The 25,719-nt window shown below is 51.5% G+C and overlaps 9 protein-coding genes across 9 annotated transcripts; 5 read left to right on the plus strand and 4 right to left on the minus strand.

Moving 5' to 3' along the window:
* Positions 1 to 198: 198 nt before the first annotated feature.
* AtWU_05205 (AP-1 complex subunit gamma) lies at positions 199 to 3,008 on the plus strand (the record flags this gene model as incomplete). The annotated part of the gene is made up of 5 exons (XM_035500315.1): positions 199 to 208; positions 319 to 442; positions 505 to 693; positions 745 to 2,857; positions 2,913 to 3,008. 5 exons carry the CDS (start codon positions 199 to 201, stop codon positions 3,006 to 3,008), a joined length of 2,532 nt encoding a protein of 843 aa, XP_035356208.1.
* Positions 3,009 to 6,296: 3,288 nt separating this feature from the next.
* On the plus strand, positions 6,297 to 7,744 carry AtWU_05206 (nuclear transcription factor Y subunit beta; the record flags this gene model as incomplete). The annotated part of the gene is made up of 5 exons (XM_035500316.1): positions 6,297 to 6,456; positions 6,834 to 6,944; positions 7,010 to 7,137; positions 7,234 to 7,490; positions 7,543 to 7,744. The coding sequence occupies 5 exons, from the start codon at positions 6,297 to 6,299 to the stop codon at positions 7,742 to 7,744; spliced, it is 858 nt and encodes a 285-aa protein (XP_035356209.1).
* An 840-nt stretch (positions 7,745 to 8,584) lies between these two features.
* On the minus strand, positions 8,585 to 11,121 carry AtWU_05207 (C6 transcription factor; the record flags this gene model as incomplete). Its single annotated transcript, XM_035500317.1, has 3 exons — positions 8,585 to 9,740; positions 9,794 to 10,979; positions 11,058 to 11,121. 3 exons carry the CDS (start codon positions 11,119 to 11,121, stop codon positions 8,585 to 8,587), a joined length of 2,406 nt encoding a protein of 801 aa, XP_035356210.1.
* A 713-nt stretch (positions 11,122 to 11,834) lies between these two features.
* AtWU_05208 (o-methyltransferase) lies at positions 11,835 to 13,457 on the minus strand (the record flags this gene model as incomplete). Its single annotated transcript, XM_035500318.1, has 5 exons — positions 11,835 to 12,145; positions 12,202 to 12,659; positions 12,724 to 12,847; positions 12,924 to 13,047; positions 13,134 to 13,457. The coding sequence occupies 5 exons, from the start codon at positions 13,455 to 13,457 to the stop codon at positions 11,835 to 11,837; spliced, it is 1,341 nt and encodes a 446-aa protein (XP_035356211.1).
* Positions 13,458 to 16,034: 2,577 nt separating this feature from the next.
* Positions 16,035 to 17,477, plus strand: AtWU_05209 (PAXNEB family protein; the record flags this gene model as incomplete). Its single annotated transcript, XM_035500319.1, has 6 exons — positions 16,035 to 16,205; positions 16,282 to 16,660; positions 16,707 to 16,824; positions 16,884 to 16,951; positions 17,008 to 17,038; positions 17,117 to 17,477. 6 exons carry the CDS (start codon positions 16,035 to 16,037, stop codon positions 17,475 to 17,477), a joined length of 1,128 nt encoding a protein of 375 aa, XP_035356212.1.
* Positions 17,478 to 17,598: 121 nt separating this feature from the next.
* On the minus strand, positions 17,599 to 19,002 carry AtWU_05210 (TatD family hydrolase; the record flags this gene model as incomplete). Its single annotated transcript, XM_035500320.1, has 3 exons — positions 17,599 to 17,651; positions 17,715 to 17,740; positions 17,837 to 19,002. The coding sequence occupies 3 exons, from the start codon at positions 19,000 to 19,002 to the stop codon at positions 17,599 to 17,601; spliced, it is 1,245 nt and encodes a 414-aa protein (XP_035356213.1).
* Positions 19,003 to 19,440: 438 nt separating this feature from the next.
* AtWU_05211 (uncharacterized protein) lies at positions 19,441 to 20,691 on the plus strand (the record flags this gene model as incomplete). The annotated part of the gene is made up of 1 exon (XM_035500321.1): positions 19,441 to 20,691. One exon carries the CDS (start codon positions 19,441 to 19,443, stop codon positions 20,689 to 20,691), a length of 1,251 nt encoding a protein of 416 aa, XP_035356214.1.
* Positions 20,692 to 21,134: 443 nt separating this feature from the next.
* On the minus strand, positions 21,135 to 22,902 carry AtWU_05212 (putative alpha/beta hydrolase; the record flags this gene model as incomplete). Its single annotated transcript, XM_035500322.1, has 2 exons — positions 21,135 to 22,667; positions 22,735 to 22,902. The coding sequence occupies 2 exons, from the start codon at positions 22,900 to 22,902 to the stop codon at positions 21,135 to 21,137; spliced, it is 1,701 nt and encodes a 566-aa protein (XP_035356215.1).
* An 890-nt stretch (positions 22,903 to 23,792) lies between these two features.
* AtWU_05213 (Spo7-like protein) lies at positions 23,793 to 25,187 on the plus strand (the record flags this gene model as incomplete). Its single annotated transcript, XM_035500323.1, has 1 exon — positions 23,793 to 25,187. The coding sequence occupies one exon, from the start codon at positions 23,793 to 23,795 to the stop codon at positions 25,185 to 25,187; it is 1,395 nt and encodes a 464-aa protein (XP_035356216.1).
* Positions 25,188 to 25,719: the final 532 nt, after the last annotated feature.

Below are 25,719 nucleotides of genomic sequence, written 5' to 3' on the forward strand. Positions count from 1 at the left end.
AGGCTCTCGACGACCTCGTTGCTGCTGCTGCATCCGACCATTACTCCCTGACCCCGTCATTCTTATTTCCTCCATATCACCGACCTCCGGATTGCGCAGACTGGTCTCTTCGCATCCGTTCTTTTTCTCCGACCCTCCCCTTTACGTCGATCCTCTCCCTTCTTTTCACCTCCCCGTCCGGGGGTCCTTGTGGCCGCCATGGCATCCCGTAGGTGTCCTTGTGTTGAACCCTCCCCCACATTGCTATACTGCTCCCATGCCCCTGTCCCCGGAATTCGATCGCTAACTGTCGCCCCCTCTCCCGCCTATCATGTTTAGTCAAGCAGTTTATCCGAAATGTGCGGTCTGCCAAAACAATCGCCGATGAACGAGCAGTCATTCAAAAGGAGAGTGCGGCCATCCGTGCGTCTTTCAGGGAAGAGAGCCATGATTCGGGCATCCGGTTAGCATTGGCACCGCCAACCTCTACAACCCCTCGAACCCGCCGCTTACTTCTTTGCGCAGGAGAAACAATGTGGCCAAGCTTCTCTATTTATTCACACTCGGTGAACGGACACACTTTGGTCAAATTGAATGTCTGAAGCTACTGGCCTCCCACCGTTTCGCCGACAAGCGCCTGGGATACTTGGGGACGATGCTGTTACTGGATGAGAACCAAGAAGTTTTGACGCTGGTAACGAACTCATTGAAGAAGTGAGTTTCGTAAACAAGATCGGCATGAATTTCCTGGCTGATGTCTTGCAGTGACCTTAATCACTCCAACCAATACATCGTCGGCTTGGCCCTCTGCGCCCTGGGCAATATCGCCTCCGTCGAAATGTCCCGAGACCTTTTCCCCGAAGTCGAAAACCTAATGTCTACTGCAAACCCTTATATTCGGAGGAAGGCGGCACTGTGTGCCATGCGTGTATGTCGCAAGGTTCCCGACCTGCAGGAGCATTTCCTGGAAAAGGCAAAGACTCTTCTGTCGGACAGGAACCACGGTGTTCTGCTGTGCGGTTTAACACTTGCGATTGATATGTGTGAAGCTGAGGAAGCGGAAGAAGGACAGGAGGGTGTGATCGAGATGTTCCGGCCGTTGGCTGGAGGTCTTGTGCGCTCCCTAAAGGGGTTGACCACCTCGGGATACGCCCCAGAACATGACGTCTCCGGTATCACCGATCCCTTCCTTCAAGTGAAGATACTGCGCCTTCTCAGAGTACTAGGAAGAGGGGATGCGGCGACCAGCGAAATGATCAACGACATTTTGGCCCAGGTGGCCACCAACACTGATTCGACGAAGAACGTCGGCAACGCTATTCTCTACGAGGCTGTCCTGACCATTCTCGATATCGAAGCAGATTCTGGACTGAGGGTGCTGGGTGTTAACATTCTTGGAAAGTTCCTGACCAACAAGGACAACAATATTCGTTACGTTGCTCTTAACACGCTGAACAAAGTTGTTGCAATTGAGCCCAACGCCGTTCAGCGGCACCGCAACACCATCCTGGAGTGTCTCCGCGACCCGGACATCAGTATCAGAAGGCGTGCCCTTGATCTCAGTTTCATGCTGATCAATGAGAGTAACGTGCGCGTTCTCGTTCGCGAGCTGCTCGCCTTCCTGGAAGTGGCCGACAACGAGTTCAAGCCAGCCATGACTACTCAAATTGGTATCGCTGCTGACCGATATGCCCCCAACAAACGCTGGCATGTTGATACGATTCTCCGTGTACTCAAGCTTGCCGGTGCCTATGTTAAGGAGCAGATCCTCTCGTCTTTTGTTCGCCTCATCGCCACCACACCAGAGCTGCAGACCTACTCTGTGCAGAAGCTTTATCTCTCGCTGAAAGAAGACATCTCGCAAGAAGGTCTTACCCTTGCGGCTACCTGGGTCATTGGCGAGTACGGTGACAACCTTCTCCGTGGCGGTCAGTATGAGGAAGAGGAGCTGGTCAAAGAGGTCAGGGAGAGCGACATTGTTGACCTATTCACCAACATCCTCAATAGCACATACGCCACGCAAACAGTGGTGGAGTACATCACTACGGCCTCTATGAAGCTCACCGTGCGCATGACCGATGCAGCACAGGTTGAGCGGCTCCGTCGCTTCCTCAGCAGCCGGACTGCCGATCTGAGTGTTGAGATTCAACAGCGGGCTGTCGAGTATGTCAACCTGTTCGGCTACGACCAGATTCGTCGTGGAGTTCTCGAACGCATGCCCCCGCCTGAGATTCGCGAAGAACAAAGAGTGTTGGGTGCACCGACCAAGAAGCGCCAGAGCAAGATTCTGAAAGATAAATCCAAGAAGCCTGCTAAACAGGCCGAGCAGGACATGCTTCTGGACCTCATGGGCGGCGACGCCCCACCGACCAGCCCAACTACCAACGGTTCCCAGAATACGGCTGATCTCCTTGCCGATATCCTCGGCGGCGACTCCAGCTTATCCTCACCTTCTCCTCAACCCGCACAGAAGCCTGCAGGATCTGCCAGTACCAGCGCTATCATGGACCTGTTCAACACGAACGGAAGCACGCCGTCTCCCAAACCTGCCGAGCCTGCATCTTCTCTGGATCTCCTAGCAGGCCTGGGATCTTCTGCCTCGCCCGCACCCGCTCCTGCCCCTTCGGCGGCTCCTGCTCACACGGCCTTCAACAAGAACGACCTCTCCCTTGCCCTCCAGGTCCAACGTGGCAGCGGTGGGAGTGCGCAGATTCAGGCTCGTTTCCGCAACACTTCAAGCTTTGGCCGCTTCTCCAATGTTGGATTGCAAGCAGCCGTGCCCAAGAGTCAGAAGCTACAGCTCAGCGCGATCAACAAGGCTGATCTCGATGCTGGTGACGAAGGTATCCAGATGCTCAAAGTTGCAGCACTCACTGGGGTAAGTGACAACCAACCGCGACATTTTTGCTTGCTTTTGACTAAAGTTCTTTCAGGCCCTCCCACCTAAGCTCCGCCTTCGTCTCCGTATCACGTATGCCAAGGACGGTTCCGATCCCGTAACAGACCAGGTGGACTGGACCGAGCCGTGAACGGTCACCAGGGCCGTTCTTTCATAAACCCTTATATTCACCTTACAAGAACCTTTTAGACCGCCCATCTAATCTTACTTTATCAACCCAATTATTGTATCAGGAGGGAGGATGGAAGCAAGCAAGCCAACCCTTGGGAGAAGTCTACCTACTTGACCATTCATAGTTCCTCACATTACATACATGCATGTTCATACATACCCGGTCCGTTTCTAGCTCTCCATTTTCATCATCTCTTCCCTTCGCTGTCATGTGTTCCCTTTGCCTTCTATGTAAATGCTTGGTATGTTGCTGAGGCGGCCTAGGAGTGGCCGGTTTTCCCATATGTGGGGTCTAAAATGAAAATGTTCCTCTTCACTTCACCACGGACTTCTACTGTAGTGATTAGTATATATCTCGGAGTTAGGAGATTTGCGACTGCGGCGTTAACAACAAGTGCCCGGTGATCGCACGGTCGTTTGTTTGCGCTTCAGTGATGCTTTGCAATCCCCAAACCACCAAGATTGTGACTATGACTACCCAAAACCGGGTGAGACAAAGAATCAGAAGTTCCACACGTCATCGATAACAGAATGAGGCAAATCGACAGGGACCGGTGTTCTACCAAAGACAGCTGCGGCCTCCGATGCACTCGTGCCTAATGAGCAGTGCCGGGTCGAGGAAGATTTCATCAGTCTGAAATGCGAGAAGTGAGACATTAAGCTTTTGTTTGATGATGCCGGTCGGGAATTTAATGGTTGATTTATATGATAGCTATTAGCAGTGATCTTCATTCTTGCATGGTGTCGAGGCCTTCCTTATCATCTTCTTTATTGATCTCTTCTTCTATTGACTCAGGTTTGGCTTTCCGGCGGGTTTTTCCAAGGGCGCGTATATTGACCAATTCGCTCGAGGCGCTTATGCGTCGAAGGGGAGGGGTGTGGCTCGGGTGAGCTGGCTTCAGTGGGACAAGGCGTCTAAGCTGCAGCCGACCGGATTAAGGCTGCTTGCTTTCGCCCAAGTTTGATCTACTCTACTGGTCACATTGTCCAGGCACAAGGACGCCTGTAGCTATTCTGACTGGCTGCTTCATGATAGCCTCAGGCCGCTTTGTATGTAGATAAGTGATTGTGATGTGATACTTGGAGGTCATGGCTCCTGAGTCCTGGGCTAAGATCCTACCCTCCTTGTAACCTTTATAAATCAACAAGTAGTGGTGGTGGTGACTGTTGGGTATGAATCTGCAAACTTAATGATAACGTGAATGAAGCACTTGGTGGATGGGTGCCTTTGTCCCTTATCCCCACCATCTTCGAGCGTTGGGCTGCAGAGGTTCCACTTAGTAGTCTCGCCTGATGACAACCATAAAGTAGGCTGTTTCACACTTGAAGAGAGGAATCCTCAAGATGGTGGTGTGGACAGTGGTTACTACTACTTGTTTATCAGCAGCTTCCATGCGGTCATCCTTGACTGCTTTGTTTGACGATTTGGGTATAAGATTGAAGGATCCATTTATACATTGGTGCCTGATATGACACCTGCTATCCGGTCCACACTTTAGCCAGGATTCTACATCCATGCATGAACTCGGTACATTTGACCATGCAGTCTCAGCCAGGGTAGCAACGCCTCTTATTTCAGTCTGCTCAAGATGTGGACTCTAGATCGGCCAGAAATTTGCCCATAGTGCAAGCTCATGGGATGTCAGACCAGAGAGATGCAGGATACAGATCAACGGGGGCCATAGCCTCGATTATGGGGAAAGCTTGCGCTCGAGACGGATGAGCTCGGAGATAGCCAAATCTGAAACTTACTATACTGCAGATGCTCCGTAATATATTCGCGACAGAGTGACCCGAGAAGATGTATCCCAATTGTCGATCGCATGGTTCATCTCTGGCAAACTTGATGATGACGATGTCAGGCCGACATCACGTGTAATACCGTATTGTGACACCCCTCATCTCCCCTCACCCGCAATTGAGGGTCTGCACCTTTCCGAAAACAGACCAATACACAAGGATACCGCGTAAGGGGAGCGTAATAGAGTCCTGAGGCCATCAGCAGCGTCGCGCGTTTCCTCGTCCTTTCTGTCTCTCACTCTCTCGCGCTCTCTCTCTCTTCCCTCTTCTCTCTCTTTCTCATCTATCTCTTGAGAGTGAGCAAGCATTCAACGCTCATCAATCGCGATTCCATTAAATCTAGCATCATCATCAATTTCATCTATCAAGTCCCCTCCGTTGGAAAACCACCGTTTATATCTAGATCTCCGTCCGATCTCATTGGTGTCGGGGGACTTTCTCGCAACAACCAGTGATCGTTGCTCGTCTTGCCAGGGACTTCTGGTTCGCCAATTGATTGCTGCGCGCATCGCGGCCGTCCCCAGTAATACCTGCCCTACGACCATTTGCCTGCTCTCTACTGGACGGTAAGCCATTAACTCTACACGCCCCATCCATCCCCCAGCGTCGTGGGCCACCGGAATTTGATCCAATCGCCTGGTCGGTTGCTCCCTCTTTAATTGTTGGTTTTGCTGCTTTTCCCAGCTGCGCAACGTGCCACACTGCCAGTCTGACCCACGGTTACTTCCGTGTTGCATTACCCGCGTCACATCCCGCCCCGACTTGTTCCCAGATCTTCCGGGCTGCTGGAAACTGTCAAGTGCGCATGGCTTGCTGACGTGACCACTCCTGCAGTCGCGCGTGCGCTGCCCTCTAAACCTCCCTCCACACTGAGCCACAGGGGCTTTGCCAAAAAAAGAGTTTCCAGGTTTCTGGTGCTGTATTCATCTTTACTCTGGCTAATCAAATCAGATCTTTCCATTTAGAAGAAGAAAGACATTAAATCAAAAAAGAAAGAAAAAAGAAATACGAAAAAGAAAACGCGCTGGAAATCCCAAAAAGACAGACAGGCAAGACAGATTTAAAGTACCTTAGAAAACAATAACAAACAGAAACGCCTGCTGCGACCAAACACACAACCCACCCCCCTCCCTCCACCCTCCTCGTCGAATAATAGATCCCGCCGGTCCTTGCTCACGACGCTAAAGCAGGACTATCGCAGAAGCATTGCCAATCCCCCACACGCGCAACTACGCCCGTCTTTCCCCGTTCAGGCTGTCGTGAAGCGAATCGCTGCCCAGCCAGACGCACCCTCGTTGTCCTTGGCGCGGCTGTATCATAGCGCGCGAGTTCGAGAATCCACCGCGTGCTGCACGCAGCTCTGACGTGGTTTGCCAACAGAGCAGTTAGAGACAAGCCCCCGTTCTAAATCCAGTATCTCTGCACGTTCTCAGAACAGCTAAAAATCATGTCGTCGACCTCTCCCTCGAAGGAACCGGAGGTGGAACCCGAAGTTCAATCGGGTGAAGACCAGGAACAAATGGATAAGGACCAACAAGACACTCAGGCGCAGGGTCAGGGAGAGTTCGAGGTAAAGGAGCAGGATAGATGGCTGCCAATTGCAAATGGTTAGTTGCGTTCCCTTGCAGCTTTCTCTTTTTCCTGATTTGCGCGTACCTTACGTTTATCTGCTGGTCAACCGCCTCTTGCCCTACTATGATGGTTCACCCACCCCCCTCAACCGCACACCCCCGTTGCCTTTATTTGGTCCTAACCGCCAGTCCTTTTGTATGTTTTGTGACTTGAGTTTTCATGGCTTGGATAACGCCTCTCCGTGCTCTTCCCTCATTCGTCTCTTGGTTGTTCGCGCATTCCCCATCATATAAGCCCGCCTACCCTCCTAATGTCTGGAAGTAAAAGACGCCTGAACACTTTCATTCATGCCTGCGACCCCCGCATATATCACAGTTGATACCAGGTCAGGATACTAATGTTGCAAATTAAGTGGCCCGTATCATGAAGCTGGCTTTGCCTGAAAATGCCAAAATCGCAAAGGAGGCCAAGGAGTGTATGCAAGAATGTGTGAGCGAGTTTATCTCATTCATCACTAGCGAAGGTTGGTGCGACCACACCTGCTCTACAAGCTCATTCACTGACGGAGTCTTACCCATTTGTCCGTAGCCTCCGAGAAATGCCAGCAGGAAAAGCGCAAGACCGTCAACGGGGAGGACATTCTATTCGCCATGACCTCCCTCGGGTTTGAAAACTATGCAGAGGCCCTTAAGATTTACCTGTCCAAGTATCGCGAGGTGAGACCTGTGCAACCGTCCCCATTCATGTTGCCTTCCCTCGTAACAGGCGACATTGAGTTTCATGACGTATCCGGACGCTAATTATTCCTCTAGACCCAATCCGCAAGAGGCGAGCACCAGAACCGTCCAACAAGCAGTGGATATGGTGCTGGCGCGCCCGTAGGGGCCCCCGGGCCTGCCGGTCCTGGTGGCCGTCCAATGGGACCTGGTGCAGGGTTTCCTGATGCTGCTGATAGCGCCAACAATATCATGAACCAAAGCTTGGACCCGTCTGAGCAGGACACTTCCGCTTATGGCTACCCCCCGATGGTCGGCCAGCCGCACAACGGCACCACCGGTGAATCTTATTAGTATGCTACTGTGCGGGAGAACCATCCGCTGGACTTGACGACTATCCTGCAGCAAGGGGCTTCTTCGGAATCGGACAAGCAGAGACTCGAACATCAGCCCCCCTTCAACCCTGCAGAGGCTGAATGCCCCTCGTCTCCAGCATGAAAGGCGGCTGGGATCACAGGCCCAAGCGACGAACGTTTCCGGATGTTACTCCCTGTACAGCGATCCTAATTACGCGGTACGATACAATGGGTTACTTACGGGATATTAACGGAACGAACACGAATCAAGCAATACGACAGAAACAACGGAGCCGAGAGATAGTTTTTCCCCCATGATTTGGTTTTATTTTGCTTCTGATTCTTCATCTTCTCTTCTACAACCGGCTGGAGCACTAGCCGACCCTGCCAGGCCCACTTGGCGTTCTCAGTCACCTCCATATAACCAAAGCAACTCACCTCTCAACATCAAGCCAACCAAAAGAGAGAGAAATTGCCCATATATTTTCATGCCTACGAGTACAATATTCATCTGCGCGTTATGGTTGACCAGAGAAAAAGGGGTACCCACACCCGATTGCTAGGGGGCCAGTTACATGTAATTATTGTCTGAGTTGAGTATCTATTATTTGCGTGTGTATGTGTGTCTTTGTCATTATTTATTGCAGAGTATGGGATACTGTTCAGAAGGAGGAAGAAGAAGAAGAAGAAGACAACAGGAACCTGACAAATAGAACACGGATTGGACTTCACTGTCCCCTGACAGCCAAAAAAAATCACGTGGTTGCATTTCAAACCGTACAGTAGAAGCCAAGTCTTATGGTTACCGCTAGATAACTTCTGTACGACGGGAAATAGTTCATGAACGGCTTGCGCGGTGTAACGTGAATCCCCCTAATTGCGTACGTACTCAAGAGAAGAACGGGCTAAATGTCCATCATATAAACAACGGGACGAGCGATAGACAGAAACAAATTGAAACGAGATGTCATCATCATAGTCATCATCATAAGAATAAAATGCCAATCTAACCAAACCAGAATGAAGATACCACGACTCGCTAAATTAACAGGAAAACAACCATAGATCCAGACACCTGGGGTACGAGATATTTATCCATGCATCCACCCTCCATCTAACAAAAGATCCGACATCGGAGTCTCCTGCCAGTAGATCTGACGCCACTCATCCTCTAACTCGGGTAGTCCTTCCATGGCCATTGGTAGCACGGGTTGGTCCAGATCCGTGAAGGAGAAGAGTTGGCGCCAGTCGAGGGATTCGCGGGGTGCGTCGGCGTCGATGGCGTCGACGACGGGGGTCATGGTGGCGGAGGGTGGAGGTGGGGGGATCCAGGCGTCTAGATGATGATGGTGAGGTTGTTGTTGTTGGGGCTGAGGTTGAGGGTGGTTGTGGTGTGGGCTTGTTGGGAGGTGGTTCGTGGAGGAGTCTGGGGTGGGAACTTCGAAGGGAAGGGGGCGGTCTGTGGGGTTTGGGTTAGTGGTTCGTGTTGTTTGCATTGTTGTGGGTGCGGAAGTGGAAGTGGAAGTAGTGGAGTGTAGGGTGGTTTTGAGTTGGTCTTGAGGGTTGCTGAAGCGGCGGGGTGGTCGTTCGCTGGTGGCCATTCGGAGGTCTTCTTGAAGCCGCCTGGAGTCTTCGAAGAGGCGGAGGATGGTGTTGGCGTGGAACCAGTAGCTTGCTAGCTCGCGGAGGGAGTAGGAGGCTGAATCAAAGCGGCGGAGAGCGTTGATGGCTAGGACGGGGTTGGAGAAGCGGAGTTCGACGCGGACTTGGATCATGGCTGTGAAGAGGGTGTGCACGCCGGAGTACCAGAGGAACTTGAGGCGGTCGTTTAATCGGAGTTCTTCGAAGATGGAGGTGATGACTCCTGCGGCTGCACTGCAGATTTCGGCATCGTGTGGCCCGTAGTCATCTGAGTAGGCGGATGCTCGGGGGTGTGGGCGGTGGAGGAGGATCAGGAAGTTGTTGTAGGTGAGATGGAGCATGGCGGACCAGGGGTCCATGTCGGATGCTCGGAGACGTAATTTATCGGGCAGTTTCAGAGACCAATTGGCAAGGGCTTCGTCGGCTTCGAGGAGGACGGCTTTGCGGCGCTCTGGACTCACTCGTAGTCCGAAGCGGCTTCGAACGATGTACGAGATCATCACTGAGAGTTCAGAGAAATGGATCACATAGTCGGATTGAACACGAGGTCCGCAGCCTTCAAAGTCGGAGATTGTCAATGGAGACACATCGGAGTCTTCGAGATTGCTGTGTATAAAGTAAGCAACCAATTGGAAAGGAGAGGAGGGATATCTGCTTACATTGCCTGCGGTCGACCATAGGAAAGTGATACCATAACGTCAAATTGCACTATGATGTACCATAGCCTCCTCCACATTCGGCGATCACGGGAGACAAACCGGCTGGAGATAGGATTTCGGTGCATTCCAAGACCAGTAGCAATCCTGGCAGCCACACCCACCCAATAGTGCGCATTCGCTGCAACATCATCGTCGGCACCATCTGAGTGCCAAGTCAAGAGGAGGGCAGCTTGCACCAGAATGTCGCGATTACGCTCAATACGGGAATCAAACAGCCACTTGGCACGACGGAAGAAAATGTCCTTGAGGGCATCGCGTTCTGCTTTGGGACGAGTGACATGGGCTCCCACGAGTAGGATGGCTTGTAGCAGCAATATTGGGGGAGGATCAGCGGGGTCCCGATTGCGATACTGCGCCATGAACAGGTCCTCGTCAATGATAGGATACCCCGGGTTGACGTGGTCGAAGTAAGCTTGCACCAGCTCATCTGCTAGGGCCGGCTCAGGCAAAGTGAGAGCATCCATGAGCAGCTGATCATGTCCGGTCCTTAACTGTCGTCGCGGAATCTCATTGCCTGCAAAGTGATACACGTCGTCATCCTTGTCACGTTGCTGACGGATCAAGAAAGACATGTTCGACAGCTCATGGCCCACATATATAGCTCGCACACCCCGACGAATCTCCCGACTGCCCGATTCTTCCTCATCGATCAGCTTCACTAGTCGTTTCTCCAAGTCCGCGTGTGAGTCTGATTCGGCCGAGACATCCTGGCCCGGAGGACGGTTATATGTCGGAGATTCTGAAGCTGACCCGGTGCCATTATGGGGAGGGTGGTGATTAACATTATGATTAAGCGTTTGATGAAGGTTATGTAGGCTTGAGGTGGGAGGTGCGACAGGCGTTGTCACTTCCGGTTGGACGCCGCGGAAGGTGGTGGTGAAAGCGTCAGGCGGGGTTGTAGCCGTGAGGGGCAAAGAGTGTCTGTGTGTAGGCTCAGAAGAAGCAGGAGGTGGTCGACAGCGGATTGGAACAGGGTCGAGAATTGATCGCACAGCCAGACGCTTCTTCTTTTCATGAATCCGACAATCCGTCTTTCCCGCGGAACGGCAATTGGAGCATGGGAGACCGACGATGCGGGCATCGCATCGGACTTTGCGCCGATGGCAGTGGACGCAGGCCGCGGAGCCTAGATGGGAACCTTCATTAGAACCATGAGAGGAATAGCAGAGATATGCAGAGTCCTTGATAACATTGCAGAGCGTACCTGACTTGCGCTTAGTCACCCCATTCCCGGCGGGTGGATGACTGCTGTGCGCTGCGGAGGTCATTGCCGAAACATCGACACAGATCCAAGGGTCCGGAGACTCGCTAATTCGTCATCCCTTATCCGAGAGATCTGAGGGATAGAGCATAAGGTCAGATCAGGACATGATCTACCCACGAACAGAAGGATTGGAGAGGAGAATGAAGCAGACGGGAAGAAGAAGAGAGAGAAGGAGGAGGAGAAATGGCAGACCTGAAGAGGAGAAAAGGCGGGAAAGTCGAATTGCTTTGCTCGGCATGGTTGTGATTGGTCGATAACGGGCAATCGGGTGGGGCCCATACAGGGCGGGTCTGGGGGAGTCACGTGGCGGGGTGCTGATCGATTCCCTTGAATTTAGTCAGACCTTCGATGCTTTTTCTCCTCGTCTTCTGGAAGCCTGTCATTGCCCGCCGTTTGAATGCTACCATCCTGCCCATGGTTAGTTTAGAGCATACCTAGTTTACTACCCACGCTCAGGACCCCTCCCATTATCCTGCCCTGCATCTGTGTGACAGCCGGTGTCTTCCTCCGTGCGCTTATCCACCATGGGATCCACTCCTGGCGTCAGCTCCGTTATCAGTCCGCCTATCGTCCATTCCTTCTCTCTCACTGGACCGTTGGTAAAATTCCTTATCAATATACTACATTCTCGAGATAAAGTGTTTGACAAAAATGTACGGCTAACCGGATCCATGGTACTCATACCGGATTCTCCTGCATCGCAGACAGGTCCTGAATTCACGCCAATTCGCACTCTATCAAGCTCTCCACTCCCTTTTCCACCGTCCAGATCTTGACTACTTTCAACCCCGCCGATTCAATCAACGTAGTCCAGTGCTTCTCCGTCCGTTCCCCGGAGGCAATTGACATCATGATCATGTCAAGGCTTGTCGTCTCGAAATGCGCGTCGAGACTGGGGACAACATACTCGTTGATCAACAGCTTACTGTACCCCGGTTTCATGGCTGGGATAAGGTTGGACAGGATCTGACCGCACACATCATCAGGCCAGTCATGTAGAACCGAATGCATAAAGTACACCCGTGCCCCTGAACCTTGTCAGCCCTATCTATCAATCGCTAAAAGTAACCGTTTCAAGCCTTACCTTTCACCGGCTGTTCCGTAAAGAAATTATGCGCCATTGGGTCAATGGACACATGCACGTCCTTCACAGTTTCTATAACCTGAGGGAGATCCTGCACCACAAGACGCCCAGGCACTTCCGGCCACTTGCGACGGAATTCAGACACATCGTGCCCGGTGCTACCACCCACATCAACCAAGAAGACGTCCTTCTCGCTCAGCTCAGTACCCTCAATTAACCGCTCCTGGACTGGATAGAAGCCCTTGTCCATCCAGCTCGGTCGTCCCTGATGGTACGCCGACATGTGATTGCCGAATTGTTTGGCAAGGGTCGGGTTCTTTTGTACCAATTCGAAGAAGTGTTCGTCGACACGCTGTCCCAGCTGATATGGGGACTTGGTGGGATCGGTTGGATTGCGGAATCCGTTTTGTTTAAGGAAGGCTGGGATAGCGTAGATACCTGGGTATAACCAACCTGAGCTGGGATTTGTAAAAATAATATTAGTACCTTAACCTTTTCATTGGCATTCTGGGTGTCACCTACAGGGCAGGGAAAGCATCTCCATATCGCTCCACACTCAGTGTGATCGAGAGATTCGTTGCGATGTACTCGTCCGGTCCCGCTTCAGTGATTACGGTCATAGATGCCAGATGCTTCATGATGCGCGCTGGGAGGCGTAAGTAAAACACAACTCGACCTGAGAAATACATGCCAGAATTGCAGGTTGATTAGTGAATACTTACACAACAAGACCGGATCACTTTGTGTAGTCACCGCAAGCTCTGCGACAGACTTGGGTTTGTCCCGAGATAACTCGCTGAACACACCTATAGCTAGAGCTGTTTCAATAGCAGCGTGCAGAGTAGCCTACAGCCGAAACCGTTAGTTAGATCTCAGCCTGAATACACATCGCAAAACATCTTCTAAAATCCAACTAAAAGACAAGGACTTACTGTAGTCCAGCACTGTCTAACAATCGTTTCTCGCGGGGTCTCCAGCGCATTCGCTAAGGATCTCGCAGCATCTCGCAGTCTTAGTCTTTCTTGTGAATCCTCCAGAGAGATGGATTTGTGGGATGCGATCTGGTCGATAAGAGCCGGAACAGCGTCTGGTGCATTGGGTGTAATGGCAATCGTGTCCACGCTCACGTTCGATGTGGACGGCACATGGCCGTTGGACTGGGTGCCTTTCGTATGGTGTCCATTGGTGTGATTGCCATTGGTGTGATCTCCGTTGTTATAATGTTCAATGACTGTTGAGCCGTTTTTATGAGGCATTTTGTAGTTATTTTGGGTATGCTTTCGGAATGGGTTACCAGAGCTATGTAAGAATGTCTATTTGGATGGCGCCTTCTACTACTTAATATGGGTCGGGAGCCAGACGGAATGAGCAGCCTATGTAGGCTTCTCGCCTTGCGCGCTTCCATAGTACTGCAATATAGCCCGCACTAGAATACTTTATCCATGATACTTAGAGCGATATAGTTAGCCTCCATTCCCCACCGTGCCCACCGAGGATTTAAATCAAGGAGACAAGCCTGATACTGCAACCTCCACTGGTCATTGATCTCAAGTCTGCCCACTCTGGCGACCTGCAGTAGGGTCGCTAATGTAACGGCGACGCCTTAGTGACTCCACTCCTTGGAGAGGGGTAGTAATGACCCTGGTTGGTTGCTTGTACTGCCCTTGGCAGATAATGAAAGTTCATACCAATGGTCCGGCTAGGTCAAAGACGCGTGTGACATTAACGCAGGCTCCATATCGCTAGATGCAATGGCGGAAGACAGACAGGGTTTACAGAGCTCCTTCTCCATGTTCTCTCTGTGATTAGCTGGCACCGTGGGTAACTAGACATGATGGTTTGAAACGGAGAATTAGTTTAGAGGATCCGCACGAGTGAGGTGGCAGCGGCAATATGACATTGTGTTAGTCTCTCCGCCGATTTCTGGTGGGTGTTCGAGACTGGATGGTCTAGCTTTCTTAGTGCGGCACCCTCACTAATAAGATCACGGAAATAGCAGTATAATTAGTTCTGGATCAGAGATAGACGGGGTTCGAGGACGGGCGTCCGCTCATGACATAGAGTCCGGCCCCGACGGCTTCGCACCAAAAGCATTTAGCGCACTTTTATAGAGTGCCACTGCTGCGCCGTATTCTGGGACTAGTCTATCTCAATTAACAGGCGCCAAACGGGATTCGCGAGATAGGTGCCGTGTAAGTACAAGGGTTCATACCAATAGATCCTACAATCGCAAGAATCGAAGTACCAGGGGTAATTCTGTCATCTTGAGCCAGGAGTAGCTGGCATCAGCGAAATGATTATACTTGTGCCACGCGTTTCAGTGAGCGTAGTGAAGTTTGTCTATGCCAGTGCTGTTAGAAGCATCCGTGTCTCAGTAACAAAAGCAGAGGTACCCCTGAGACGGACAAGGGTTGCTTTCAATAAATTATCACCGCGCAAACCGCACTGCTGGCTTGCAGGGATACTCGGATAGCGCATGACACTACACTTCGCGCCATTGACATCCATAGGCCCGGGCCTGCATCGTACTTTTGAACTGCCCATGTGTTACTAGTCTATAGTGGGACATCCGATGGATAATTTAATATCAATAGGAGATGGTTAAATGTTAGCACTATGGTACGACCCTGTAGCGACGGTGTACTTGGCTGTTGGGGAACTCTGCGGTGCCAAGAACATGGTGGATCGTCCAGGTAAGACAAGCAATATAGGCTCATGATGTTCAGCCTTAAATGGTGCTGTAGGGGAAAGTGACATTCAGCCACATGTACTCAGTGTTCGGGAGCGCTTTTGAAGTTGCGCACAAGCACTATCTTTTGATCGTCTATCACAAAAGAGGATTGCAATCTAAAAAATCACCGATTAGCTGGAAATACTTGAATGTATAGCAGCAATTTTTATTATCAATCTAAATTGCGGGCAGTGGCGTCCAAAAGGACAAAGAAAGCAGCGTACGTAACTCACTAAGGCATTGCACTATAGTACGCTAGGGATAGAACGGTGTGAGATGGTGCGTTACGCCGGCGCCGGCACCGTCGCTGGTGGTACCGGACTCCAGGCAGAAGCTCGTTCGGAAGTCGGAACTGTGGGAAGGTCAAGAAGCTCGGTTAATATTGGGACCTTTCATTTCATGTGCTCTTTGCCTTCCTTGATCGATCCCAACTATTCCGTAGTAGCGTCCAATCCACTAATCTCGATCTAGCAATGACCGTCTCCTGCTTATTCCAACACGGACAGTGTGTTGAACCCTGGAATGTCGGGCATGTTACCTCGGCCGACAATATGATCGAGGCTCGGCTCTAGGCCGAAAGTGATTTCACGTCATTAAATGATGTTTATGAGGGTGCCACGTTTCTGTGCCGCTATTGGTTTGCTTGCCTGGGGATTTACTGGACGGCTTCGATGCTATCGTTTGTGTCAGACAGTAGTAGATCGCACATTATTCCTGGTCAGAGTTTTAATGAATTTACATTATTCTGGATCTAGGTGTCTCGGCTCCAGAGCCTAGAACCAAAATAATATAAAGGTTGAAGGCAAAAGATTCTCCATGAAACTCTAAGGCGACTTCGGATGCACGAGATGGTCCGTAATCGGCCTTCCAAGAGACAGGGATTATGTTGCACAGCTAGTGCACTGATTGGCACTAGAGGAAAAGCAAATCCTGTCAAAGTACAATGAAAGGATTGTACGTAAACCCCTTAGATGGATCTCTGGAAAGCCTGAGTCGCGAATTGAACTCTTTGCTGGAATCACATCAACGGAGGACTGTTTGATATTTGCGGAATTCGACTTATCCATGTCCAACCAAAGCTGTGGATGCTGGATACGAAGCGATGGCTGCTGTATCTCCAGAATATGCCCACCAGACTAAGGGCCCACGAATATTGGCTGTCTTTTGGGCCATGACCAGTCTTGCAATTCTAGCTGTGGCAGCCAGGCTCTTCATCCGCATTAAAGTCTTGCGCAACCCAGGTGCAGATGACTGGCTGATCGCAGCGTCAATGGTGAGTCAATTACACTTTTCCTCAGGTCCGACTGCCACAATTGTCCTTTTGCCGTAAATTCTGACGATCAATTTAGGTTTTCAGCATATCATATTCTGTAGTAACAACGGTCGACGTCGCTCTAGGTTACGGAAAACATGCAATCGTCATAGCAGATAGACTAGAACTCGTTTTGCTAGTCAACTATATCAACTTCGCCTTGGGTATAATATCCTTCGCCTTACCCAAATTAGCCGTGGCAGCCCTGCTAAGCCGTTTCCTGAACCCGACAACTATACAACGTGCGATCTTGTGGGGACTGACGGGGTTCGTGGCACTGGTGTCGTGCATCTGCATCTTGGTGCTATTTACCATGTGCGATCCAGCGAGAGCTCTTTGGGACACGTCCCTTCTGTCGAAGGGCGCACATTGCCGGAGCTCGTGGATCCTTGTGGACTATGCCATCTTCACTGGAGGTAGGTGCGACCCTAATTGAATGAAGCCGAGCTTAAACAATGATAGCCGTATCTGCTTTTACGGATCTCTATTTGGCAATTTATCCGACAATCATTTTGCTGAAACTCAATATGTCGCTGCGAAAACGATTGGCATTGTGTACAGCGTTGGGCCTGAGTGCGGTGTAAGCAAGAACTCGGAAAGCTCATTGTCATCAGTAATCGCTAACAAACAAAAATATAGCGCTTGTGCAATGGCAATCATTAAGTGCATGCAGCTGCCGGGCCTTGCTGATCTCAGCGATACGACATGTAAGTTGCTTTTAACGGAACCCCGTATGACCGGAGTCCGACTGACACTATAGCAGATGCCACAGCAGATCTTGTGATCTGGACAAGGTAAGCCAATTTGTGTTACTCTGTGGCACCAAGCCGTTGTTGGGAGAAAATCCCGGACATTGACAATATTCTCGACAGTATCGAATCGAACGTCGTGATCCTAGCCTCATGTATCCCCACGTTACAACCGCTTCTCGAAATAATTCTCGGAAAGCGCAGTCTGAGAAGTACCAGCAGATATCAGTACAAAGAGAGCAGTGCACAACTGCCCGAGTCCAACAAATGGAGCAGCAAGCGGTCTGCACACCGGAAAAGCAAAGGCAATATGATGGTCGCAGATGTTGGCAGCCAGGACAGCATTTTGCAGACAGTTAACGATCACGGGGACGAGAGCCATTATATGGGGCACATCCGTCGTACAGATAACATCACCATTGTGTACGAAAGCGTGACGCCACACTCGGGTGGTGCTGATAATACAAATTACCATGTAAAATAGGAGGGCTACACTGACGACGTCTCTAGCATGTTATTGTCTTTTCTGCCTTCTTTTTGGGTTGGTCTATAATAACGTAAATGTCGTTTCCCCATTGTCTAGACGCAATTTCATACGAGTGCTTCTAGACATCCTGGAGAATTGGAGTATTATAACTAGTTTGGGTTCGAATGCTTGCTAGGTTGGGAAGTTAGCGTGATGGTCCAGCACTATAGGCTGAATGTTGCGTTGCTTCCATACCTTCAGATCGCTGGCACAACGCAAATCTTTCAGTATGCGATTATGTACGTATGCCGGCTCTGGACTACTAGCTTTGCATGTGCCTGATATCCCGCAGTTGGATGTATCATCCAAAAACGAACCGTTTCCAGTTTTCAGCGAGCTGTTGAACGCCTTGATGTAAATCCCATCCGCGGATATCGCAGATCTGTCGAGCGATTTCCTCAAGCAGGTCATCCATTTGTTGCCCCGCCGTATGCAGATCGCTCTCAATGAGTACCCTATCATCAGGCAAAGCCTTGATAACGTCGATGACCTTCTTTGACGAAGGTCCACCGAAGTTTATCACAGAAGAGAAGGAGAAGTAGACGTCTGATGGATTGGATTGATGCAGGAATTGCTTCAATGGCTCCACCGGTCCGGAGTAAGAATGCATGCAGATCCGTGGTGGGAATGGGAGAGACTTTTCTTCTGGCTTTGCAGGCTCCTGTTGCTTTCGTTCGTCCTCTGCGTCGCTCTCTGCATGCGCATCTGCAACGCTATATCGTCGGCGTCTCTCCCGCCGTGAGGCGCTCTTCCGCTCATGCCCAGACCAAAGGGCCTTGAAAAGGTCAAAGACCGCCCCATGAGCTTGAACGCTGTGCACAGAAACTGGTCGTTGAAGTTCTCCAGCTAGGCGCAGCTGAGCCTCCAAGACGGCTTTTTGATGCGCCAACTGAACGCGATACGGCGAGAGCTGTCTACCTTCGCGCGACCCGGGGGTCATTCGCTCATCCCGAGTTTCTTTTTCCTCCTCGGTCCACGCCTTGGGAAGCCTAAAAGCACGATCAAGGCCTACCTCACCCACAAGAGAACGGGGATACGCCAGCAACCGTGCTCGAGATTCCGACAGCAACTCTGACAGCGGCTTCGGATCAGGTAACGACAGGATGAAGTCATCATCTGGCTCTGGAGTAAGGACCTTTTTATAGTGCAGCTTCTTCCGCTCAATTGGTGAGGTATTATCATTGGTATCGGGTGAACCAGTCACATCGTCGATGATTTGATGCGAGAACCATGGGTGCCAGCCAAAGCACGGAAGCACAGGCCCTGTTGTCGAACTTTGGCCGGACTCCTGACCCTGGGTCAAGGATGTGGCGGTCTGAAGCACCAAGTCTTGGTCCTCTCCGCGAGTGGACATGACTGTCAATGTTGATACTTTCATTTGGGGGATTTCCGCAATGGATGACATGGTGTCAGTGGGGTGACAATGGGCGTCAAACACCCCCAAGTGCCAAGGGAATGCATCATTCTGATCGGTCTCCGACATGGTGCATGTGAAAAGAAAATGCCAAAGAGCCGAGGAGGAGTTCGAGTGTCAAGGCAAAAAGAATAATGTTTCCAGAGGTAGCTTGGGGATGTGTTGATTGACAAACGATGGATGATGAGTGAATGGAGAGCGAAGCTGTGACGTAAGGAAAAGCCAGCTGATACGAACGCGATACGCGGTGTACTGATGCCTGGGGCAGACAGCGGATATGGAGCATCACATGCTTCTTCATTGTCTGCTTCTCCGCATTTTAGATCTGAGGATGCAATCATGATTGCTATATTCCCTGCATGGACACTGCAGGACTATTCCTTCCTACTATAATCATGCCACTTGCTTCTCATATATCTAGTAAGGAAACATATATTCCCATGTATTCAACATCCTCCTTCCACCTTCTATAGCCCGCTCTATAGCTGCCCTAGTCCCCTCATCTTCATGTCCTCTATCTCCGCCTTCGTGACTCTTCCCCTCCTCACTCTCTTCTCCCTTCCTCTCGCACTGTTCGCATGCTTTACCACCTTCATTTCCATCGTATTTCTTATCCTCCGCTTCTCTGTCATATATATCGAACTATGTCTTGCCATAATCACAAATTACTTTGTCATCCCAACAGCTGCCAACACCTCCCTCCTCAACTTCTCCGCATCTGAGCCCACCACTCCAGCAGCCTCCACAACGCCCAAGCGTCGCTCCGTCGACCACAGCTTAAACAACGGGCTCCTCACTGCCCTTGCAACATATCGTCCAGGCCCCAATGCTCCTCGCCGAACAAACAGTTTGACCACTACAGCCTCCACGTCCTCAACCCAAGACACCAGCACTGTTCCACTCTATCGCAAAGATGAACCCCCAAGAAACACACCCCCACGCCACTCCGCCCCCTCCGCCCTTTTAACCCTCATCAGTGGCGACGAAGGCCGCGACTTCGAAGGTCTAGGTGGCTGGCGCTGTGCAACCACAACAGCAGCAGCAACAACAGCAACAACCACCACCACCGCCGCCACAACGATAAGATATCCAAGCCATCATCTCCTCTCTGACACCGCCTCCCCCTCACCAAATCTCACCAGTACCGACCACGACGAAAGAGCATGGCTATCCATCAACGAGCGACTAGAACTTCCCTCTCAACCACTACTCTCCATCCGAAACAACAGCAACAGCAGCAGCACCAACAGCGAACCCTTCGAAGCCCTCCCCTGGAGACATCGACAAATGGCTTCAACCAGCCCTCCCCCCGGAGGCAACAGTAGCATCCCCCGCCATCACCATCGCTCCGCAACCACCTCCTTACTATCCACTAGCCTGTCCCCGAAATCCTCACTGCCGGATGCTCCAGATCATCCACAACGTAGGGCTACCTCGCCACCACTATCACAGCAACAACAGAACAGAAACACGCTCTTCTGCACCCCCTCACCTACCGAGAGGTTTCCAGGCGCATCGATCCCTCGAGTATCGAGTCCGACTGATGGATCGGGGGGATATTTCTCCTTCCGACCCGGTAGCACAAGCAGCACAAGCGGGTCAACGACACCAGGTGAAGAGCGACGATCACCTAGACCCTCGGCCAAGTCTATGGTGCATTACCCCGCTGGGGTGAGATATCGGAGGAGAAGTATGTCGGGGCCGAATAGTGGGGTGAAGTTGACCAGGGCGTCGTCGGGGACGGAGCGGGCGTTATAGTTAATCGTTATGATTGTGATTATGGCCATGTAAACGCTCGTTTGGTGGCGTTGTTTTGTGGGATGTCTGGATAATGTGCTATCTAAGTAGTATTTTCCGACTGGATATGACAGGGTTAGATTTACAGTTTCCTAGCGATTACCAATCATGATACACGACTCTTCTTATATGTTCTATACTTCGATGCTATCTTTTCACATTCCTACTTCTACCGTTAAGGTATTTACATTCCACGTAGTCCATGACCGACAGATACCTGTTGAGACAAGACATCGCCCGATCTATGAATAAACGAACCCATCATGTATTTACTGATTCCACAAGAAAACAAAAGAACAAAACCCGCTATTTAGTGACCCAACATATCGTGAACACCTCTTGAAACAAAAATGAAAGTTCTGACCTTTGGTTGATCAGACTAGACTGCATAGACATGCAGAGCTCTATGAAGATCGATTAGCTCTCTCCTTCTCAGCCACCTGCTCCATCTCAGCCAAGACAATTCGGTTGAATTCTTCCCATCCGTCTAGATAGATATGATGGCCTGCCCTCTTGATGATAACCACCTTGGCTGAGCCATTGTCCGTTTCGCGTTCCTCTACCGTCGCGTTCTGCAGAATACGCTCCTTCTCTTGGTCCAGCTTAGCCTTCGCGGCTATTCCGCCCTTCACGTCCATCCAGTCGTGGTCGCCATACATGAAGATGATGGGGAGACCGTTTTCGCGCTTGGATGTCGTTGAGGGGGGCTGGGAGGGGGCAGAGTTGGTAGAGGAGGATTCGGAAGTAGATTGGGAGGTGGTCGTTGCAGCTGCGGCCTTCGCAGACTCAAGGACAGCAGATGCGGGGGATGGGTTTTGCTGGATGTATTGACGACCGACGCCCTCGATGCGGCGGATTAGCGGACTGCGGGCGAATGCGCCCGGGGCGAGAATGTACGATAGAGCGTATTCGCCGCTGCCGCGCATGCTAAAGATCGAATACGAATAGTCATGCAGAGCCTTGGCCTCCTCTGCCGGGAGATGGGAGAAGCGCCGGGATGTCCACCCGGAGACCAGGCGCGGACCAAGCGGACCCGCCCATCGCACCAAACTGAAGGGGGAGATGTTGGCATCCCAAAGGTAGGCGAACCACTTGGGGACCATGCGCCGGGGCGGCTGGTCCGGGGAAGCACCACTATTTGTAGGGGAACCCTTCAGCAGAATATTGTTGTCGCCTTTCTGAAGCTCAGCCGGGGGAACCGAAGAGGCGGATTCGGTGATATTGCGCTGGTTCTGGGTGAACTCATTCGCCATAGTCGACTCGTTTGGCGCAGGCATTTCTGCCCGCACAGCATATGGATCCTCTGGGATTCCCACGGGGGAAGCTAGGATAAGCTTGTTGAGTCGTCCCGGATATTTGAGAGCGTATGCCACGGCCATGTAGCCTCCCAAACTATGGCCGAGGAGTGTGAAACGGTCGATGTTGCGCTTGACTCGCCATTCTTCTAGCGCATCCACGAACCATGCCTCTGCCTCTTCGATGGCCTGCTCACGCTCCTTGGCCTTGATGCGAAAGGGCGGTCGCGTACTGCGGCCCATGCCCAGGAGGTCCAGCGCATGGAGTTGCCACCCTTTCAGGCGACTAAGCGGCTCGAAATTTTTGTAGAAGAACCCCAGACCAGCACCGTACCCATGAAGCATGACCAGATGCTGATCTGCTTCTTCACCAATCCGTTCGACTGAGAACTCGTTCAGAGCCCGATTTTTCCCGCTCAGCTCCACCATGCTAGAGCGCCACATTCGAGGGCCGTACGGGTCATTGGTAGAACTGGCTGATACCTCGCCCTGTTGGGTTTGATCGGCGGACTGGAGACTGCCTGTCCCTCCGGAAACATTGCTCGTTTTACCGGTCTGGAGGTGGGTTGGGGGTTGATGCTGGAGATAAGGGAGGTGGGAAAGAACTCTGTGTTCGGCTGTGGCGGCGGGTAAAGACGCCCACTGGAAGAAAACCCAGTCTCAGTCACCCATGCGACAATTGACTTTGTTCCTCAGTAAAGAAACGTACCCATTGACTAAAGCCTTCCCTGTAGCCTAGGGGAAACCAGGCCAAGGGAGGAGGCGTTGCGCTGGCTCCGCGCGCTGCATGTGGCGTACTCTCTCGGCCAGAAGCCACGGGTTCCTGGCTGCGGCCGCGGAACTGGCCGCTGGGCGAGTTGAGCGACTCGGAGGCCATCGTAGATGTAGACGACGAGCGTCTAGATTCCGTCGGTCGGGAAGAAGAGGAGATGTATCGAGCGCTTTCAAACGAGGTCCAGGAACGTGAGACTGGGACCTGAAAAGAAAGCGAAGGGAATCGCGCGATCGACACTTTGTCGCCAGGAAAGACGGAGTGACAGAGGGAAAAGCTCTGTCACTCTCTCGGGCTGCAACGGAGAAGAAGGGGGTATTTAAAGACAGCGAGTGGAAAATAGATTAACTTCTGTTTTTAGGAGGGCGCAGTGGAGAGAGTAAGAAACTGGTCAGTGGAACAAAACGAGAAACGGTTGAGGACAACGCCTAAGACCGTTAACCCCGATCCGAGATGGAGTTAAGGAATATGGTAGTTTGTAAGTTAGGCAACCAGAGATGATGACGCTGAAGATAATAAATGAGTCAGCAGTACCTAACCTGCACAATTAAAGACTCTGAATGTCAAAGACAGCACATGCATGCAAAAGAGAGGCAGCAGATTGGAACAAAAGAGGGGGAAGAGGAGAAGGCACAAAGTTGAGAAAAGGAACAGCTGAAAGTCCAGCGGAAGTGGAGCCTCAACCAAGTGTTGGCCGATTGGAATGAATGGATGACGATGCTTCACTCTTTCTTGTCCTTTCCTTCTCCCTCTCTCCCTCTCCCCATACCTTTTTCCTGTCTTCCTCGAAACCTCTTCTTTTTCTTCTTCCATGCGATGAGATAGCGCTGGGCCGCAAAGGCCAAAAATTCACCTCCGTGTTATTTACTTTTCTCTGCGATCTGAGCCTCGGAGCTTAATTCTGGTCCATCTATTCTTTTCCGTCCTGACGAACCCGATCTCCCTGGCCTTCCCTCGTCTTTCCTCTTTCTCTGGCTTCCACTCCAGAGCTCATCATGGCCTCAGCAAGCCTAGACCAACTGGTCAAGGGCTCTCCAGCACCCAACAATCGTCTTGCATCTTCTGCGACATCCTCCTCCGAATCATTGGCGCCTGCATTTCACTCCCAAGCTCCCTCGAGCGATCCCTCTTCCCCGCCACGGTCATCAACTCCCGATCCACTGTCGACCCTCCCCTCTTCCCCACCCCAGATATACCTCAATCTCCTGATTCTCGAGAGCTCTCTGCGAGCTCAGTATCTGGCTCTCCGCGAACGCCGCCGTCAAAATACCTTTTTCCTTCTCTTGCTTGCCGCCTGGATCGCCTACTTTGCCTACGCGCTCTTTCTCCGCCCGCGCGAAGATGGCCGCGGTGTCGGAGGATCGGTCTATTGGGTAGTCGAAATGGGAGAAAAGGTCGCCCTGATGGGTGGCGTGGTCACTGCCCTCCTGGTCTGGGGAACAGGGCAATGGGAACGGGGAGTTCGTTGGCCGCGGCGCTGGCTCGCCGTAGCCAACCGCGGCCTCCGCACCATGAACACCAAGATCGTGGTCATCCGAGGTCCCTGGTGGCAGGAACTGTTCTCCTACCTCTCTTTTCTCTTTCCCTTCTCTGCGCCCTTTTTCCCGTCCCCCGTGGGCGATTTCCACTACGTCGAGCGCCCTGCGTCCGAAAGACGTGGTAGTCGGCAGCACTACCAGCAGTACTACAACCACGACGCGGAATCCGGTCTGGTACAGGAAGACCTCAGCCCGGGAGGGGACTACATTCGACTTCTTCTACTGCCGAAGTCATTCTCGCCCGAGTTTCGCGAGAATTGGGATGAATACCGCAGCGAATTCTGGGATAAGGAGAATGATCGTCGTGCTCAGCTGCGCCAGAAGCTGCGCCAAAGGGAGCGTCAGCTCGCCCAGCAGGATGGCGGCTGGTTCTGGTGGTTCGGATTGAGTTGGAAGGCGTCGCAACGCCGACGAGTCGCTGCCGCAACGATCAGCCGACCCGGCGATGCTGACAAGATCCCACATCGTCCTCATCACCACCACCATTCGTCCAGTATCTCAAAGCTTGTCCATGAATCCAAGTCGCCCTTGCGACGCGGCGGACCACGCTCCGAATCCCACTCCCGCACGCCATCACGCAGTACTACCCCCGTTGACACTGACGACCGACCCCCGTCCAGGTCTTCGGTCAGTGGCCGTCCCCGCCGCGGAAGCACAAGTCCAAGCACAGAACAACAGATTCAGCAATCACGAAAGAAGAAGGCATCCAAAGCCGCCACTCGTGGTCTGTCTCCTCTGACGCAGGCCCAAATCCGAGAGGGCGTGCGCACCCCATCCTTTTCATCCGACGATTCCTCCTTTATGGGCACTCCCAGCGAAAAAGAGAAACCCAGGGAAGATGGTCCTGAATAGAAATTCTCTCCGGTCCTTGGTCTCTCAAACCAACACCTATTCTGGTCTAATCTACCAATTATCCCCCGTATGTCCATCGCCAATATTATACCCTCTGAATTGCACACTACACACAAACACAAACAAATACTATCTCACCTCGATGTACTTACCGCCGTCGTCGTAGGGTGTGTGTCGAAATAAAGCTCTTCTCTTCTCTTCTCCCTCCCCTTTCTCTGCATTGCCGATTTTTGTCTCATACATTTCGGTATTTCCGTTTTCTACCCCATATCCGATGGATTTCTTCTCTTTTTAATACCCCTCATATTCTATCATATCTACGGTGCATTTTTACTTTACTTTTCCCGTTTTTGGCATCAGGGGGTATGGTATAATTATGCGACTGAACTTACGTCCCTTAGAAAAAGATTCGAAAAAAGATTAGATCAGAATCAGTTTAGTCCTTGGTCTGGATAGTATATACGCATACATATATGACTCACTCTCTTCTCTTGTCCTTTTGGTTTTTTGGGGGGTACTGCGTAGTAGATAC

The sequence above is a fragment of the Aspergillus tubingensis genome (assembly GCF_013340325.1).
Source record: "Aspergillus tubingensis WU-2223L DNA, scaffold_7, whole genome shotgun sequence".
NCBI classification, from domain to species: domain Eukaryota; kingdom Fungi; phylum Ascomycota; class Eurotiomycetes; order Eurotiales; family Aspergillaceae; genus Aspergillus; species Aspergillus tubingensis.